This window comes from Gorilla gorilla, chromosome 1 (genome assembly GCF_029281585.2).
Source record: "Gorilla gorilla gorilla isolate KB3781 chromosome 1, NHGRI_mGorGor1-v2.1_pri, whole genome shotgun sequence".
Lineage (NCBI taxonomy): Eukaryota > Metazoa > Chordata > Mammalia > Primates > Hominidae > Gorilla > Gorilla gorilla.
The window spans coordinates 165,676,426-165,696,339 of record NC_073224.2 but is presented as its reverse complement, the minus strand read 5'-3'; the positions used below and the strand labels follow the sequence as shown (position 1 = coordinate 165,696,339).

At 33.7% G+C, this 19,914-nt stretch overlaps 1 protein-coding gene across 4 annotated transcripts in view; it reads left to right on the top strand.

Moving 5' to 3' along the window:
• Positions 1-19,914, top strand: part of TNNI3K (TNNI3 interacting kinase) — a 304,957-nt gene that overhangs the window by 23,430 nt on the left and 261,613 nt on the right. For all 4 annotated transcript variants that reach the window (XM_004025984.5, XM_055366048.2, XM_055365994.2 and 1 more), the window contains exon 5: positions 12,538-12,648. In XM_004025984.5, coding sequence (XP_004026033.5) covers positions 12,538-12,648 — 111 coding nt within the window. The remainder of the gene's footprint in view (positions 1-12,537; positions 12,649-19,914) is intronic.

Below are 19,914 nucleotides of genomic sequence, written 5' to 3'. Positions count from 1 at the left end.
CGTTTCTAGAGAAATTTAACCAATAGGATCGATGACTCTTATCTATCTGTCTATCTATCTATCTATCTATCTATCTATCTAGTCTAGAGACATATTTATTATAGGAACTGGCTCACACTATTATGGAGCCCAAAAGTCCCACGATCTTCCATCTATAAGCTGGAGAATCAGGAAAGCTGATAGTATGATTTGGACCATGTCCAAAGACTTGAGAACCAGGGAAGCCTATGGTGTAAATCCTATTCTGAGTCTAAAGGCCCAAGAACGAGGATCAGTGATGTCTGAGGGCAGAATGTGGATGTCTCAGCTCAAATAAAAACAAATTCACATTCCCTGTACCTTTTAGTTCTATTCAGGCCTTCCAAAGATTAGATGATGCCCACCCATATTGGTGAGGGTGATCTTCTTTTTCAGTCTACTAATGAAAATGCTGGCAGGGCATAGTGGCTCATGCCTGTAATCCCATCACTTTGGGAGGCTGAGGCAGGTGGATCACTTGAGCTCAGGAGTTTGAAACTAACAGGGTGAAACCTCGTCTCTACTAAAAATACAAAAATTAGCCAGATGTGGTGGTGTGCGCCTATAGTCCCAGCTACTTGGGAGGCTAAGGTGGGAGAATCACTTGAAGCCAGGAGGTGGAGATTGCATTGAGCTAAGATTGTGCCACTGTACTCCAGCTGGGCAATAGAGCAAGACCCTGTCTCAAAAACAAACAAACAAACAAAAAACTAATGCCTTCTGGAAATACCCTCACAGACACCCAGAAATAATGGTTTACTAGCTGTCTAGGCATCCCTTAACCCAGTCAAGTTGGCACCTAAAATTAAGCATCACAACCAGAATGTACATTTTTAAAAAAATCTCAGCTGATGTATTTGTAGATTAAAGTTTGAAGATTGCCATTTTAGATAACTCCATTCTTTAGGCCAAACAGTTCCACACGTCTTTATTTTTGTTTTTATAATTTCTTCTGCTTAAATATTTTTAAATTTCTTTTCCTGATGCAAAATTATTACTTATTTAAAACCAAGATAAATTGAGTTTTATTGAACTCGCAGACAGAAATTATTGCACTCTCTTTTGGGTTTCAGTTACTAAGTTTACGTTATCTTTTATTGTAGCACTTATTTATTTATTTGCATATTTCAAATGTTGGTCTGTGAACTTTGGATACTGGGACTAAGTCTTTTTCTTTGATTCCTCAGTATATGTGACCTGTAAAGGATCCTAGAGAAATACTTGTTTGGAAATTAGTGAGTGTCCAAACATTAGAAGAAACAATACTTGACATTTGTTGATATTATGTAGCTTAAGAAAGACTGTCAGCTTAGAAGCTAGAATACTTCTGTTCATATCTCAGTTATGAGACTTGCTAATTATGCATACTTAGGCAAATTGAGTTTTCCTTATGCTCCTCAATTTTCTAACCTCTAAAATGAAGCAGATAGAATTATCTATTTTATTGTGTAGTTTAGAGTTTTAAGGAAACAAATCATATGCAGTACTTAGCAAAATACCTAGCATATAGTTAATACTTAATAAAAATTAACCATTATTGTTGTTGAACTCTAACTTTGACAAACATTTATTGGAAACTAACATGTTTTTCATTTTGCATAGAAAAATTAAAAGAAATGGATTGGATTTTCTGGATTATTACATTCTAAAGAGATGAGAAAAGGTAATCCTAACAATATAAAAGAAATGGCATCTATACTTAGATCAATGGACTCCAAACATCTTTTATCACTTCCTCTATAAAATTAGCACTCCCAAACACATATATGTGTTCATAAATTATATACATTAACAAAAAAAAAACCCATCAGTTAATAGCTTAAGACAAAATCTACTCTTTGGAAAACAACCAGTGTTAAAGTTTGTAGCTATACATTTATATTTCAAATAGCCTTTTTGATAATATAAAATATTTTGACAAGTTTATTATAAATATGATTAGATTAGGAAATTGATTTATATGAAGCTCAGATTGGTAGAAAAAAGTACCAGCTTTTTCTTTGCTGCTTCTTACCTTAGTAATATATATGTTGTGTATTTTCTTCACAGCACTCTTTTAAAGATACCTGCCAATTTCATCTATTCAGTTAAAGTGTCTATTCAGTTAAAATTTGATATTAAAATTTATAAACCCACTTACCTTGGCTCACATAAGCTATAGCACATCCCCAGTAACTAAAAGCTAAGAAAAAAAAGAGTGAGAGGCAGCTCTCAGTCCTTTCCCATGTAGAATTTGTAGTATATATTATACTTTGGGTACTATATGTGACGCATGACTAGCTGATATATGAACTGAAGCCACCAGTGTAAATTTACATGTTAAACATGAATGAAACTTCATTTATCTTTATATATAAATGTATATAAGTAGATTTTCTAATTCTTTTTGTACCCTAATGAATTTTATTACAAGATTCCTGTCACATTTATATCGCTCTATAGGGCATACTTCTTTAGGTGGTATCTAAATTGTATTCCTAAAATGAAACACAAGACTTTGGGGAAAAAATTGAGACCTCTGATATAGTTTAGAAGATCTTAATTGAGAAAGATAATGAACAAAATCCTATTAGACCATCTAATTTAGCCTTACATGTAACTCTCATTCAATACACAGACAAGCCACTTAATGAAATTTCTTTAGTGAGAAAGAAGTAGCATTTTGATTCATTAACTTATTTTTAACATTTCATATGATAAAAGCAGATATTGAATGGTAATGGTCATTTATCCCATCCTATATATTTCTTGCAAGATCTAATTCCTATCATTCAGAAACAACTCATTTTATATATGTATTACAAAAGGGAAGGACATGAGTGGGGAAAAAATCGAATTAAACCTATGTTGCCTGGCTTACCAGACCTAGGTATTTTTTGCTACATAACTGTGCCCATCAGAAAACTCTGACTTTTCTATCAGTGGCGATTCGTAGCCTGAATCATTGTATTAATATCTTTATCCTGACTTTTTTTTCCTCCTTAGCACATATATTTGATTGCAAAGTTGAAATTTTCAACTATCCTGAAACTAAAGACCCAAAGTAAGTGTTTTATAGTTTCTAACTGCTGTCGATTTAGACCAAGGTTCAACAGCCTTGGCACTACTGACAATTTGGATTGGATAATTCTTTGCTGTGGGAGGCTGTCCTTTGTGTTATAAAAATGTTTAGCAGCATCCCTGTCCTCTGTTCTCTAGATGACAGCAGCCACTTCCCTCATGCCCAGTTGTGAGTACCAATAATATCTCCAGATATCACCCCTGAGAGGCAAAAATCACTCCCAGTTGAGAACAACTGATTTAGAGGACAGATTTCAATATTCATTAACTTAAATGGATTTTTTAAATCTTAATTACCTTTATATTTGAACAAATAAAGTTTCCTGATTAAAGACTGCATTTTCCCTAAATGGGAATTTGACAAGATAGTAATAAGAAATAATTTGAAGAAAAAAAAAAACTCAAAAAAAAAGAATCCCTCTTTTTGCATATTTAACTAAATTCTCCAGTTAGTGATGACTTTTAAACACTTTAATAGTAGATTTTCACTTAAGAAACTAGAGAAAATTTTTACTCATAAATTACAGCAATCATTAAGATAGCTTGTTTATATGCAGATTTCCCTTTAGTAATGAAATATTTCATAATCTCTTTCTAAATGAACACATTCTCAATAAAAAGTTAATAGGATCCTAGTTGAAGATGGTAATTTGCAATTTATGCTTCAATTCTTACACCAGACAGTAGTATTTCCTGGAAAACCTTCCCTGATCCCTCCCAAGTTTGGGTTAGGTATTGCTGCATTGTACTCTCTTAGCTCCTAGTACTTATTATGCTGTGTATGCTACTGTATATTATTACTTAGTTAAATCTTTATATTTTCCTCTCTATTAGCGGTCACAATCTCACATATTTTAAGGATGACAGAAGTAAATGAAAGACAGACAATGATAAATGGGAAGTAAAACTCAAGACTGAATATTTTTTGAGATATGAGAGAGTGGCAAAGACTGTGGTAACTTAGAAAACATATGCCCCATGTAAAGGAAATGGTCATTCTTCAGCTTCAGCTAATCATTGTCATGTAAAAATGTAGACCCATTATTTCCCAAAATTTCAGAGAATCATAAATTATGTGAAGTTTCCTAATATTTAAATGCTGGCCATTAATGCAGATTTTTAGTCATAAATACTCAACAGGCTAAGCCATATATATTTCCATTCCTCTTGTAGCCTGTTTGTAATCTCTGATAGTAATTATGAGCATCATCAAGGCAGAGACCAGATCCAAGTTGCTTATCGTCTTATTCTGAGTGCTTAGAACAACCTTGATATATATACATTAATAAATCGATGTTTTATAAGTGAAGAATGAAGTTATAGTTCTCTGGTAACTGGGGGGAAGAAAAGTGTTTCAAAAGAGGTAGGATCAGGTTGACAATGGGCAAAATAGTGTCCTATTTGGGCCATTAGAATAGGAAATTAGGAAATTGTCAGATATCTCTTTAAGGGATATTTTAGTAAATTTTGGGGAGAAGAGGATATAAAAATGGGTTGAAAATAAATACAGTTAGGGAAATGGAGGCAATAAACATTAATTGCTCTTCCAAAAAGTATAAGATTGGGCAATATTTGAGGAATGGCCAGATCAGGAAGGTTTCTGAAACAGCATTGTCCTATCTTTTTAAACTCTTGCTCGTTAAATAAACATAAAAGTTCAGAGTTTATTTAAATGTTATTTTTAAACTTTAAAATAGATATTATGTTATAGCTAAAAACAAATTTAAAAAATTAGAATATTCATTATGCCTTTTCAAGTAGCATGTATTTACTTCCCCTGCCCCACTGCAATAGGTAGAGATTCTTATTATCCTCTTCCTGTTAAATCATCTCTATGTTATTAAATGAGAGATGATTTAAGGATGTTCAAAGGCCAATTGGAAGCAGCCTGCAGGAATAAATACATTATGGAAAATGAGAAAATAGAAGAAGGAGGGTTGGTAGAGGTGAGGGGAAAAAATAGGTCCAAAGCAAGGGTACAGATACTCAATCTAAGAGTATGTTACTTCTCTTTTTTCTTTTTTTTTCCAAAATTTCAAGCAAAGTCAAGTATTTCCACCACACTGAAACTCTTAAAAACTGATATCTTTTGTGAAAATAAATCCAGAATTGTTTCAACAAGAGACATATAGGTATGAACCTTTGTGAGTTGAGCAGTTATTTTCATACTGATTAATGGATACTTTTACTGGGGATGTCTATGATGCACGAGGCAGCTCTAGTCCATTAAATTTTAATGCCTGGAACTAAGTACATTTCATACTGAAGCCCTGAATAGTTCCTTGTCCTAAAGGAAAACTTAATAATATTCTTCAATGCCTCCAAAATTACTTTTCTAAAAAAACCTTTTTCTTTATAAAAACACATAAACTTCAACAATTGCTATGCTGGTGAAGAAAAAATATACTTAAAGAAACATATTTTAAAAACTTTTATTTATATGTCCCTATTTTATATCCAGAAAATTAGTTTTCTTTCCAATCAAAGTTCAGCTCCTTCTTGGAGTTTGGTATGACACTTCAGGGAATATTAGAGGTGAATAAGATATTACAGAAAAAAATTTAGCCCAACTCTGTAACCCTGCAGATAAAGAAATGGAAGTATTTTATGACTAAACATCTCTTGGGACAGAGTGGACTAAATCATAAGGTGAATATTCTCATAGAGGTAGGCCAATCTTGGGGGTGATACATTTAATATGAATATAAGCTTACACCTGTAAGTATCTTGAGTTTATAAGCATTTGCACATACATTATGTCATTTGATCTTTATTACAATCTTGTAAGGTAAGTAAGGTAGGTATTATATTCCTTTTTATACAAATGAGGAATATAAGGTCAGGGCTGATACATGAAAGACAAATTATTAGCAGCTGAAGGGTAATTGGTGGGGAGGGAGAAATAACATGATGTATTAAGAAAAGCATAATATTAAAAATCAGAAGACCTGATTTCAAATCCCAGTTCAGCCTCAGTTTAAAGTTACATTAAAGAAACACATTTTATGCTGTGGAATGCCAATTGGGTTCTCTAAAAAGTGTTCTCTGAAAAGAATGTAGGAGTGCAAGAGGTTTATTTAAAGGTGACACTTGTGAAAGGAAAAGGAATGAAACAGAATTGGTTATGAGGTGCCATCAGATCCCAATACAGAGCTGCTAAAATCTCCGCCAGCCCATTGAGGAGCTCCAGAGGAAAAATTGCCTATGAAAGGAGTGCCACACAGGGTAGAAATGTCAAGGCCCTTCTTTTACCACCACCTTACTCAGTCATTGACTGGGAGTAAGGTCCACCCTGAGAAGAGACTGACCACAGCTCTAATGCTGCAGTGGATCCTGAAATAACTGAGAAAGCTGCCAGTGAACTACCATCCTGCCACACTCTTCATAAAGGGAGGTCTCAGTGGCATATCTATTTCTGCCACATATGAGGAAATTCTCATGATTCTATAATATATGAAAAAAGGAAATTACCTATATGTAGAATTAGATCAATAGTGTACATAATAACAATTATTATGTGTCAAGCATTGTACTAAATGCATTACAGCATTATCTGATTTAATCCTCACAACAATGCTATAAGAATGATACAATTGTATCTTCATTTTACAGACAAAAACTTGACAGCTCAAAAGGTTAAGAAACATGTCGCAAATGTAGGAAGTGCCCATCAATATTGAAACACGAGTTTGCTTTGCTGGGATAGCTTTTGCTCCATCTGGTTGCACAAACATATGTACATAGGACAAAGAATGGAAGGGAAAAATACACACATAAATAATAGTGATTATATGGTAGTACTATGGGTTATTGAATTATTTATTCATTTTCTTTGTTTTTTTACATTTTCTTCTCTGAGGTATTCTGGTTGTCTGTTGAGGCATAACAAACTATCCCAAACTTGGTCGTCTAATGCAACTATTTTATTATTCTCATGGATTCTTAGTTCAAAAATTCAGACAGGATGCCGTGTGGATGGCTTGATTCTGTCCCACAATGTTTAGAGCCTCAGCTGAGAAAATGTGAATGAATGGGTTTATTCATCAGCTGGTAGCTTGGAATTCTCTGGAGGCTTAACACACTGACTGGAATAACTGTAAGGCTGGACTTAGCTAGAACAGTTGATTGGAGAGCCTTCATGTGCAATGTACCTTCTCCATGTGGCCTGCATTTTCTTATACCATGGCTGACACAGGTTAGTCAGATTTGTTACGTTATAGATCAGGGCTCCCAGAGCGTGTTTTTCAGCAAACAGAAAGGAAGCTGTGTGGTCTTCTATGTCCTAGCCTTAGAAAAGAAACACTCTGCTCCACGCTATTGATCACAATCCACCCAGGTTCAAGGGGAAGGGGCATAGATAGCAAATATCTGTGGGTTGAGTATAGATGAATGCTCACCATGTTTTAAAACCACCAGAAGGTATATTTTGTCCATAATCAGAAGAAAGTACATTTTTATACATCAGTTTCTTTTCTAGACTGAAATAGAGTTGAAATTTTTTTGTTTAATAAATACATTTTAAAAATGGATGTAATATGGTAGTAGAGGATTTGAGCTCTGTGATATAGTGGTTGCTTATCTTGGCTTTATCCATAACAATAATCACAGAGCTAACAACAAAGCAGGATATTAAGTAAGTATTGTTTTAGAGTTTTATGGCTAGTACAGAGTTGCAGTTACTACCATTACAAAATATTTTTACCCATTTACATACATTTTGGGAGATCTATTCTACCTCAAATTCTATTTCTCAAGGATATAGCTGGAGCGCTTTTTTGTCTAAGCCTCATTCTTCCACACATGGATTTTCTTCTGCTTAAAAATAATAAATATGATACACACAAATACATTACAAAGAGCTTATTTATCTCACACTTATAGGGTGCCTCTGTGTGTCACATTGAATAATAATGCTTTAAATTTGGCTAGAGAGTGCATAAAGGAAACCTGTCAGTTTCCACAAGACTCTTTTCTAAACAAGTCTTAAGAGACTTTCTTTTAAAAACATTGCCATTAGATATTTCTTATATACGGTAAACTGCAAGCAATAAATGAGATCAAACTTAGAGTATTCAAAATTTGCCTAATATTTGCATTTTACAGGAAAATTTTTTCCAGGAGGTGTGTACCATATTGCTGACTCTTAAAATTATTCCATTAGGACAAAATATTCCAGTAGAGTAAGAGGCTTATCAGTTAAATACAGCAAAAGTATGTCCTCTCAAGTTTTTCCTTGAGACTCGATCAGGAAAACCACTATGGAAAGTCAGAAGTGAAGTACAGACGTTGGAGTCCAACAGACCTGGGTTTGCATCTACCTTCAACACTTACAGAGTAAGATTCAGTTAGCACTTTAAATTCTTTGAGCCTGAGTGACATCGGCTATAAAATAGGGTTAATAATTATTTTCTGTCATAGGTAAATTGTGAAGCTTAAATGAGAGGATATAGACAGAACATTTTGCATGGAAGTTGGCTCATAGTAAGCAATTTATATGCAGCAATTACTGCTTTATGTTTATTATCTTTAGCATAGCTGCATAAGATAAAAGTTTTATTTTGGCAGTATTCAGTTAAAAAGTATTTAGATCAATTAGAGGTCAATCTTGAGAAATCCAACCAAGGTATGAAAGGATAAATTATTACTCTTAACTTTTGACCTTACCATTTGCCCATTCTGAAGGAATCCTAATATACTTTAAAAAAATTTCCACAAATATTGACTGAATAAGGAGAAAAAACAAAGATACTTGAAGAAAGGATAAATGTGTGTTTACTAAAACTGCCTAATAGATAAATGTTTCACATGCTCTGTGATTTACATAAAATTTATTTTAATTTAGCCTAGTACAGTGCTTGTCATAAAATAGACATTCATTAATAAATATTTGTTGAATAAAACAGTATCCATCTTTCTACTGATTTATACAAGTTATTTATGTATTAAATATGTAAACAATTTGTCAGTTTTATATGTTGTGAATATTTCTCCAACTCGTCACTTGCCTTATTGTGTTTTTAGCACTTTAATTTGCTCAAATCTATCATATTTTCTCTCTATTTTAAAATATAACTTTATGCTTAAAAAGACCTTCCCTACTACTCTGCATTGAAATTTCTGACCATCTAAATGGAAAATGTTTTAAGGCAGTGTTTTTCCTATTTATCTCAAGACTAATCATGCCTTTAGCCCTCACCAAGATTATTGGTAAAGTGAGAGTTAACTCCTGTGAACTGTTTTCTCTGGAGGAGGAATTCTCAGTTTCTGGCAGCCTATCCATGGCTAAACTAGTAGACATTTTCTCGCTTCCAGTATTGGTACAGCCTTTTTCCATGTTTTATTCCTTTGTTTGTTGCAGTGCCTAACTCGTGAAGCAGAGGGAGTGGAGTTAGGAGGAAGAGGTAAAGGGAAAGGAGAAAGAGAAGCTAAGTGATTAAATCAAATCAATATTTTATTTGGAAGGTACTATAGGTATTATCAGAACAATTTTAAGGTGGTTACAATTACTCTTTTTTTATATAATCAAGGAAATTAGCAAAAAGGAGTGACAGAACTGCTCCAGTGCACATAGTCATTGTGAGAGCTGAAATTCTAATTAGGGAGGCTAATTCTATGACCTGCATCTTAACCCTGCCTTATATGCAGCTCAAATTTAACATGTGAAAACGAAACATTTTACTTCTGCCTCAAAATCTGCTTCTTCCTGGTTCTTCCCTATCTCTCTATCATTAATTTCCCTACTACTTATTGCACTTGGAAAAAAATCCAAATACCCCATACCATGGCCTAGAAGGCCCTGCAAGATTATACATCTTTGACCTCATCTTGAAAATTTCTTTTCCTTTGTTTAATCATTTACTCAACATTGGCCTTATTGCTGGTCTTCAAACACAAGAAGCTTATATCTGTCTTATGACTTTTGCATTAGCTATGTTTCATATTTTAATACTTATCCTTGAAGTTGTGACTTTTTGCCATCTACCATTTATCTCAAAGGTCACCTCTGCAGTGAAGCTTTCCCTGATTAACCAGTTTAAAATAGCCATCTAATCATTTGTCTATTTTTATCTCATATCAGTTGGTACTTTAAGCTACTGTATAGCAATTTCTTGTTTGTTTACTTTTTGTCTCTCCATTCATATAAACATAGTAAAATATAAGCTCTGTGAGAGCAGGGATTTCACTATCTTTACTCACTGCAGTGTCACCACTGCTCAGAAAAGAGTTTGAAACACCAGATATGCTCAATCAATATTTGTTTAGCATATAAAGGGTATATTGAAAAGAGAAATGCATAATCAAAACTGGGTGTAGGAAAATGTATCTAATTGTATGGAGGATGGACTGCAATGGGAAAAAGTATTAGTTGAGGAGACCAGTTAGGAACCGCGTAATACAGAGGATGATGCTAGAAATAAGAAGAAATGTGAGAAGTATAAGTCAGTTAAAACCAGTAGAATTCTGAAACTGAGCTGAAGGGACTCTAGGTCCCTTGGAATAAAAAAGTGTCATTCATATAAATAAGGAATGTTAGATGACAAGTCAGCCTGGGAAAATTATAAATGATAATTACAAGAACAATTTCAAATTTTGCATTTGAGATGCCATGGATAGGCAAAATATATGGGACTCAGACTTAGCAGAGAAGTCAGGACCAAAGATGCATTTATCAGATTGTATAATAATTACCAAAGTGGCATTTAGGAATGGGAAAGCAGCTTAGGGCTAAATTTCCAAATCATACACTTTTAGAAGACAGTCAGAAACAAAGAATAGGCAACAAAAAGGAATCAAGGAATGTATAGTTTTAGGAAAGCAAAGGAGATAAGAATTTTGAGAAGAAGGAGATGATCTAATCTTAGAGAGAATGACTACAAGGACACTGGATTTGATAGTTTACCTTTAGAAATTGAAGAAGTGATTTCAGGAGACTGGTGAGGTCCTTAATGCCTCAGGTGGAAGAAACAGTCATGGTGACTTCACCTGGTAATACGATGAAAAGAGATGTGGGAAATAAATCTGCCTTAGTGAGGAGTAGTGTGAGAAAAGCAAAATTCAATGTAGAATAAGTATGGTGAACTCATTTGAGATTTATGTGGAACTTGGGTATACCTACCTAAAGATTGCTAAAGAAATGAGACTGGAACTGTCTACAGATTCAGTATCTTTTTTCAGAAGGCTGGAAAATGAGGGAATAATAGAGATAAAATCAGCTTAGCTTCAGTGGGAAAAAAAAACAAAACTTTTTTTTTTAAAACGGAGAAAACATAAGTTTATAGTTCAAGCATATAGAGCCAATGCAAGAAGAAAGGTTGAAGACGCAATATTTATTTCACTTTCTTGGGAGAGCAGGTAGAAAAACGGGAAGATTTGGAGACTATAACATTAATTTTACTATTTATAGCTCTTTACCAAAGCTTTTTCATTTTTTAGAATTTCTTGTAGGCCTTTATGCAGGTGTGACAGCATTAAGAAATCAAACTTTGCCTTTTAATGGTAAAATTTTCTTAACAAACAGTATTTGATATTATATGTATGTAAGTCATAAATGTACTGGCCTATCTTATGACTTGACTTTATTGCTACTTGGTGTGTTGATAAACCAAATATTATAGAAGTTGTGGTTTAAATTCCTACTTTGAGGCTTAAACATGGAAATCTTTGTATAACAAAGATTAAATACAAAACAAAATTACATATTGAATTTCAAAATAAAAATTCAATGACTGTTAATTGCTATTAATATTATAAATATTATTTCATGTATCTCCAAAGGCAGAGAAATACAATACAAATAATATTATAAAAAAGTAAGAATTACTTTAATTGTTGCACAAATTTTTCAAATTTGGAGGCTCAAATAATGGTTCTAACATATTCACTGGTAAAATGAGTCAAGTTAAGAAAGACATTATGAATTAATTGTGCCTAGATTTAATGATATTATTTATTAGGTAAGAAGAAATTACTGAACTATCATGAAACAGCCTACTGGGCTGCATGTACTTTGTTCAGTACTGGGTTCATACTCTTTTCTTAAATGGCATATTTCATCCTCATCTCTAAAAGAAAAAAATAAACCTTTAAACTGTTACTGTAAATTCCTGGCCTCACTGGGAGTTAATTCTAGTTGCTGGAAAAGCATATTCATTGCAGTAACCTACCTGTAAAACTGAGTTTGTGGTTGCAAGAGTCTCACCATAGGTAATGTCCTTTCTGTCTTTCTTGTTCAAGCGGTAGAGGATTGATTAGAACTGAACACCTCTGTCATTTGGTCCTACTTTCCACCATCTGAGAACTATTCTCTGGTGTCTAATGTGCTCTTATGCTAGAAATCACACTTAAGTTTCCTTTGAGCACCTGAACTGGCTGATAGGCAGAAAATCAATACATCCTGTTGCACAGCTTTTGAACCTGTTATTAGCAGAAAAGTAACACTAAAGATATGTTTCCTTACAGGATAATGCAGAATTGATCACTTCTCTGCTTCACAGTGGAGCTGATATACAGCAGGTTGGATACGGTGGCCTCACTGCCCTCCATATTGCTACAATAGCTGGCCACCTAGAGGTAAGTCATGCCTTTGGCACCTGTGAAAACAAAGGTTATTTACCTTTTTGGTTGTTGTTCTTAACTGTTTTGAAATACTGTCTTTGAGACTTTACAAGTTGGTTTATTTTTTAGCTACTGAACACATTCATTTCTTATTGGGGTAAAATTTAGCTGTATAAATGAGCTTTGGATAGTCAATTCAGTCAATTTTCTAACAATGTATTTAATCATCAATTAACATAAAGGTAGCTAGATATACAGAGGCTTTATAGCAGCTCAGTTTCCACAACTTGCTATTTTAACCTTGGGGAAGTTACTGAATCTCATGACCTCCCTCTTTTCTTCACTTATAAAATAGGAATATTAGTAAGCCTATTATAATGATTAAGTTAGATAATTTATATAAATCACTTTGTAGTTTGCTTAATGCAGAGTAAGGACAAAATGAAAAATCATTCACTCATTCATCTACTTATGTACTACTTGAATGAATATTTATTCATCACCTATTATGCACCGGATACTGTTCTAGGTGCTGGGATGACAGTAGCAAGAAAGTCAGGCAAAATTTTCATTTTATAGAGTTTAGCTGTAAAGAATAAAATAGACAATAAAGACAAGAAAATATTATATAATTTTCATTAGTAGTGAGTACCATAAAAATAATAAAGTGAGGTAAAATGAAAACAACGAGAGAGAAGGGGGCACTATTTAAAATAAGCTGTACAGTAAATATCTCTGAAAGGAGGTCATATAGGAAAAGAGATTTAAATGTATTGAGAATGTCAGCCATGTAAAAGGAGAGAAAAGAATTTCAAGCTTAAGGAATGGCACTTGCAAGGACCCTGAGGCCTAAAAAGGCTGGGTGTGTTTGAGGGACATGATTGAGCCAGAGTTGTTAGAGTGGAGTGAGCGGAGGAAGAATGATGAAGACAAGGTCTGGTGATGAATGGTTCCAAGCCAAATCACACAGTGTTTTAAAGGTCATAGGAAGGACTCTGGATCTTGTCTTAAATTTAAAGTATTAATTTTATATATCCTATTATGGGAAGGACTTCCATTTGCATGATTTGGCTAACTTCACAAATCCTCATGGAATAGTTTTTATTGCCACTGCCATTTGATAGATATAAAACTAAGACTCTTATATAGTAATTGTCTTGACAAATTACAAAGCTATTGAGGAAGAGAGCCATGTTTGGAATCCTGATCATTTTACTCAAAATCCCATGATTGTCACACTCTATCAATTGTGGAAACACCAATAGCTCAACAATGTAAAAGATGAGAAGTCTGACATCCTTATTATTAAATAGTTATGTTTCCCCCTTTTAGTTATGTTGCAATTCAATTATACCTTCTTCACTAATACACACACATATACGCACACAAACTGTGAACAAATAGAGCTGCATATAAAATTATACATGAAGCCTGTAAAACAGATGTGATCCATCTCTCTTAACAGTGTCACTTCAAAGGGCTCTTACATTCAATACAAATTAAAATATCTCGTTGAGAGCAAAATAGTTTCCTTCATGTTGACATTTCCACTCCTTTCCATATCACCTTATTTCCTGGAAAATAAATCCTTTTAGTGAGATTCATTGTAAATATAAGTGAGTTTGTGTTACTTATGAGGAAAGGGGAAATTCCATTAGATTCACCTAAATATAAATGTTTTCCAAAAAAGAAAGGAAGAAACTGAGGCCAGTGATAAAGTAAATGAGTGGTAAACATTAAGGGATCTGGGTGAAATAATTTATGAGTTAGACACTAACTTCTAGTAAAACATGATCAACCTCTTAATGCCAGGAAAATTACAGACTATGTCTTCAAAACAAAATCCTTTTTTTCCTAATGTTGTTTTGATTACATTTGTGAATGATAGCATTACAATGGCTTCTAAAGCAAAGTGGTTAAGAGCTTAGTTTCTTCATCTCCTATTCAAATAGCTCTGTTTTCTTTCTTTCTAAATCATAATATGGAAGAAGGTATTATATTGATTTTACCAGACTTAGGGCAAACTTCACCAAAGTATTCCAAATAGATCTCTACTCTTGCCTTGCAATTCTTCATGGGTTTTCTAATTTCCCTCATTAGCTGATATTTGATGACTTTTATAGTCAATAGCTAACACTGCAAAAAGCAAGTATAGATACATTAGCCTTTATTCTCTTCTTATATGGGGAACTAATTAAATTATTGATCAAATAATAAAGAAAAGGGTATCCAAAACTATCTAAAATAATTATATTCAAAATGAATGTTTTTGTTGGAGTATTTCTTTGAAAACTATTACCATTGACTTTTGACCAATGTGGGAGTTAGGAGCACTGATCCCCTGTACAGTTGAAAATCTATATATACATTTTGACTACCCTAAAACTTAACTATTTATAGCCTACTGCTGATTGGAAGCCTTATTGATAATATAAACAGTCCATTATCATGTATTTTTAATGTTACATGTATTATATACTATATTCTTAAAGTAAGCTAGTGAAAAGAAAATGTTATAAAGAAAATCATAAGGAATAGAAAACATATTTACTATTTATTAAGTGGAAGTGGATAATCATAAAGGTCTTCATCACCATTGCCTTCACATTGAATAGGCAAAGGAGGAGGAGGAAGAGGAGGGGTAGGTTTTGCTGTCTCAGGGGAGGCAGAGATGAAAGAAAATCCATGTATATGTGAACTTACATAGTTCAAACCTGTGTTGTTCAAGGGTCACCTATAATTGTAGTAAATAGTCACTGTCAATATATCTTTACCCATACGTGTGAATTCATTTAACATTTTTTCAGCCCCTACTTTGTCTATAAATGGTTAGAATATAGAAATATAGGAATGATACAACAAAATAAGACATAGATTTTTCCCCTAAATATTCTGTAATGCAACTGGGCACACAAAATAAATATGCAGAAAAAATATATAAGCAATTCAAATGTAAAACAGCAATATAGTTAAAAGTAAGGAGTAGGAAGGATGAGAGTAGGTTTGATAATTGGGAATACAGATGTTCCTCAACTTATGATGGGGTTATATCTGAGTAAATTTATCATGAGTGGCAAATATCATAATGGAAAGTGCATTTAACACACCTACCCTACTGAACATCATAGCTTAGCCTAGCTGACATTAAATGTGCTCAGAACTCTTACACTATTCTACAGTTGGGCAAAATCATCTAACAGAATACCTCTTTTGTAAGAAAATGCTGAATATCTTATGTAATTTATTGAATACTGTACTAAAAATGAAAAGCAGAATGGTCGTATGGGTACTCAAAGTATAGTTTCCACTCATATGTATCACTTTCACACCATTGTAAAGTCAAAAAATTGTAAGCTGAACCATCGTAAGTTAGGGATTATCTATAATTAGAAACATAATAATATAGAGAAAATCTCAGAGAACACAAAATAGAAGACTTAAGAGTTCAGTGAGGATAGAGATTGTATTAGTCCATTTTCACACTGCTTATAAAGACATACCCGAGACTGGGCAATTTACAAAAGAACGAGATTTAACTGGACTTACAGTTCCACATGGCTGGAGAAGGCTCACAATCATGGCAGAAGGCAAGGAGAAGCAAGTCACGTCTTACATGGATGGCAGCAGGCAAAGAAAGAATAAATGAGACACAAAAGCAGAAACCCCTGATCAAACCACCAGATTTCCTGAGACTTATTCACTGCCATGAGAACAGTATGGGGGAAACCACCCCTATGATTCAATTATCTCCCACTTTGTCCCTCCCACAACACATGGGGATTATGGGAGTACAATTCAAGATGATATTTGGGTGGGAACACAGAGCCAAACCATATCAGAGATTAATGTGGACTCAAAGAGTTAGGGAAGGAGTTATGAGAGGGGATTTAAAATTGAACTAGTCTAAAGAATGATGAGAACTAGACAGCAAAAATAAGAGGGATCTGGCCCAAAAATAGGAAGGAAAGAATGAGCTAAGCACAGTAAGGGACAGTGAGTAAAATGATAACATGAAACAAATTGTGAAGAGTCCCTCTAGGTAAAATTAGGTGTTAAGAATAGACCAGACTAAAGAAACTTGGAGAGTAGAAGTCTAAGGCGTTTAATTTAATGCAAGAAGCAATTACTGTGGTTTACAACGTATAACACAATTTCTGTGGTTTACAATATATAACACACAAGAGTAGATGGCATGGCAGATTAAGAGATTAGTAGAACACAGAATTTCTCACTCTTTAAAGAAAATTAGAATAACCAATGTGATTTTTCCCCCATAGGAAACAGGGACTAATTGAGAAAATATTTCAGCAAGAGAATAATTGGAGATTTGATAAGTAACATGTTTAAAAGGATTACTTTACTTTGACTGCATGATTTAGCATGAATTCTAGTGTGATTACATGATGATTAAACAAACAAAGATAAAAGCTTGGGTAAAGGATTCAATTTGGAGGAAAAATCAATTAGCTCCACACATGTTGATTTTCTGATGACATCCAAATTTTCAAGTGGAAATGTTCATTAATCATTTAGAAACATACAAACGTCATTTAATGGACACATTTGGGCTTAACGTAAATTTTTAGAAATTATATATAGAGAGGTAATATTTAAAACCATAATAACAGCTTAAAGTTGTATATTGGGCATAATGGATGGTCATAGGACCGAACCTAAGAGAATCTCCCCAGAGACTTAAGGAATTATTAAATAAGGAATTATTGAAGGAAACAAAGAATTGCTCAGTGATATGAAAAGGACTAAGATTATTTTAATATTACAATTAGGAGAGTTTCAAGAGTTAAAGGATCCCAGGTATCAAAAAAGTTAGTGCAGAAAGGTAGAGCACATTGGGATAAAACACACATCGAGTATTTCGTTACTATGCTAAAAATTTAGGTGCTTATTCCACTCCTATTTTTTATTATCATGGTTAGCAGAAATAGCAAAGGATCAGTGGGTGTTCTGTTTCGTTAATAGTCACTATCTTTTATTGCCCACCTTTCTCTGTGAAACAATAGCTGATGCTAAGTCTGACAGGACTCTTTGTCTCCACATATCAAATTCAGACCTTCCATTAGTGTCTCAAGTGTGTTTGTCCTCCCATAATTGTGAATTCTATTAAACAATCTTACAATAAAATTTACATTGACTAGGCAGCTGTCTTCTTCAATAATAGAAGAGAACATGTGCTGCAGGTTCCTAGACATGCTGACTACAATTTGGGACTCAGATTTAAATTTACTGTGCTTTGAAGAGTAGGCAAATATTAGTTGTCCCAGGTCTCAATACTTCTCTTTGACTGATACATCCATCTATCAATACATTTGCATATGCTTCTTTGTACAAGGCCTAAGATCCTGTCAGCAATCAATAAACATGCATTAAATCCTCTTTTTCCCTTCAGGTTTGGAGAATGTGAGTCATACGATTTCTCAGGCATGGAAAAGGAAAAATATTAGCTAACATTTGGTGGTACTTTATCATTCACATACATTTGTCATTTGGTTGTTTTGTGAGATAACTACTGTGAGACTCAGTTTATTAGTGAGGAAACTGAGGACTGGAGAAGTTGAATGACATCTACATGGGCATTTAGATGATAAATAAATAAGCTGGATGGGACTCCAACCTGGGGATCTACCTTCACATCTGTAGTCTTATACATAAAAGAGTGATTACTCCCCAGAGACTCTTCTGTTTATTGCTATAACACAGCTTATACCCACAAGACACAAAAAAAGTATTTGGAAAGTGCAAAAAGAAACAGAATATGTTACTATATAAAGCCCAAGCATTACTACATATACGATTAAAGCAACATTAAATGATTCAAAACTAATTTTATAATGCATTCACTATATGGGCATAACCTATGGAAGTATAATGTAGGTATATGAGCACACAACACACACACAACGCAAGTGTAAAACACTTTATACTTAAATAACTCCTTAAAAAGTTGTTACTCTGGTGTTACGTGCTGTAGTTTCTGCAGTTGCCATAAGTCAAATCAGTTTTCTGCAGCCGTTGACAACTGTTTGAGCAGTGAACAGAAAGGCATGCACCAAACATGTAAACCGATGTGTAATGTATAGAGGTTGTGGAGTGGTTTTCTTATTACAGAAAAGTGTACTTTCATATACACCTTGTGAAGGTGCGCGTATTATTCATAATTGAAGTTATTCTATCCTACCATATCCCATTTTCAAATTGTAAACACTTATCCAATCACTGCTTCAGAAATGCTTCCCAGTTATTTTGGAACTTATTTCTGATTTCAAGGAAATGCACTCAGTATTGTTTCAGTTCATTCTTTACTAAATCATCTAAATGTTGCAGTAGAGAATTTTGTTTACCAAGAAGCCTCGGACCCTGTGTAAGTTATTTTTTAATAATCGCTTTAGTTTCCTCTCCAAAGGCACAAATGACAGAATGCTTAGAATTATAAAATATGGTTTCTCTCTCTCTTTCTCTTATTTTTAATTTTTTAGAGAGAGGGTAGTCATGAGTTTTTTACCTAAACAGTAGCAAGTCTGCCCCAATCTTGTGAATAGGCAATAGTCCCTTGTGAACTCCATTTGGAATCAGAACAAATAATGAAACAAAATAATAGTTTATGCTTTGAATAGATAACTTTGTACTGACCATATTAATTGACTTGATCCTCAGTTGAGAGCTCTGTCACTCACTGTGCTATACTGCTTCTCTCCTGATCCAAACAGTAACCTCTCAGCTCACCTGACCAGAATTTAAGCTTTGGACATGATACACAGAAGCTTAGAATGTGTCAGGAAAACATGCCATATCTGCAGATCTGAACCCCCTCAAAGACTTCGCACATTAAGATATTCTGGTGCCTTTTTGTATGGTCCCCATTCTTTCAGGCTGTATAATTTTTCTCTAAAATTTCTGCATTACATTTTAATAGCTCTGTTGAGATAAAATTCATATACCATATAATTCATCCATTTAAAATGTACATTTCAATGGTTTTTAGTATAGTCGCACAGTTGTGTAATCATCACCAAAATCTAATTTTAGAATATTTTTGTCACCCAAAAAGGAAACTTAATACCCATTAAGTAGTCAGTCCCACCCACCCCTCACTGCCAAGACAACCATGAATCTACTTTCCATCCCTACAGATTGGCTATTCCAGACATTTTATATAATTGGAATTATGTAATGTGGTCTTTTTGTGACTGGCTTCTTTTATTTTGTGTAAAGTTTTCAAGGTTCATTCATTTTCAGTAAGGTTGATTTCTATCAAAATTATGT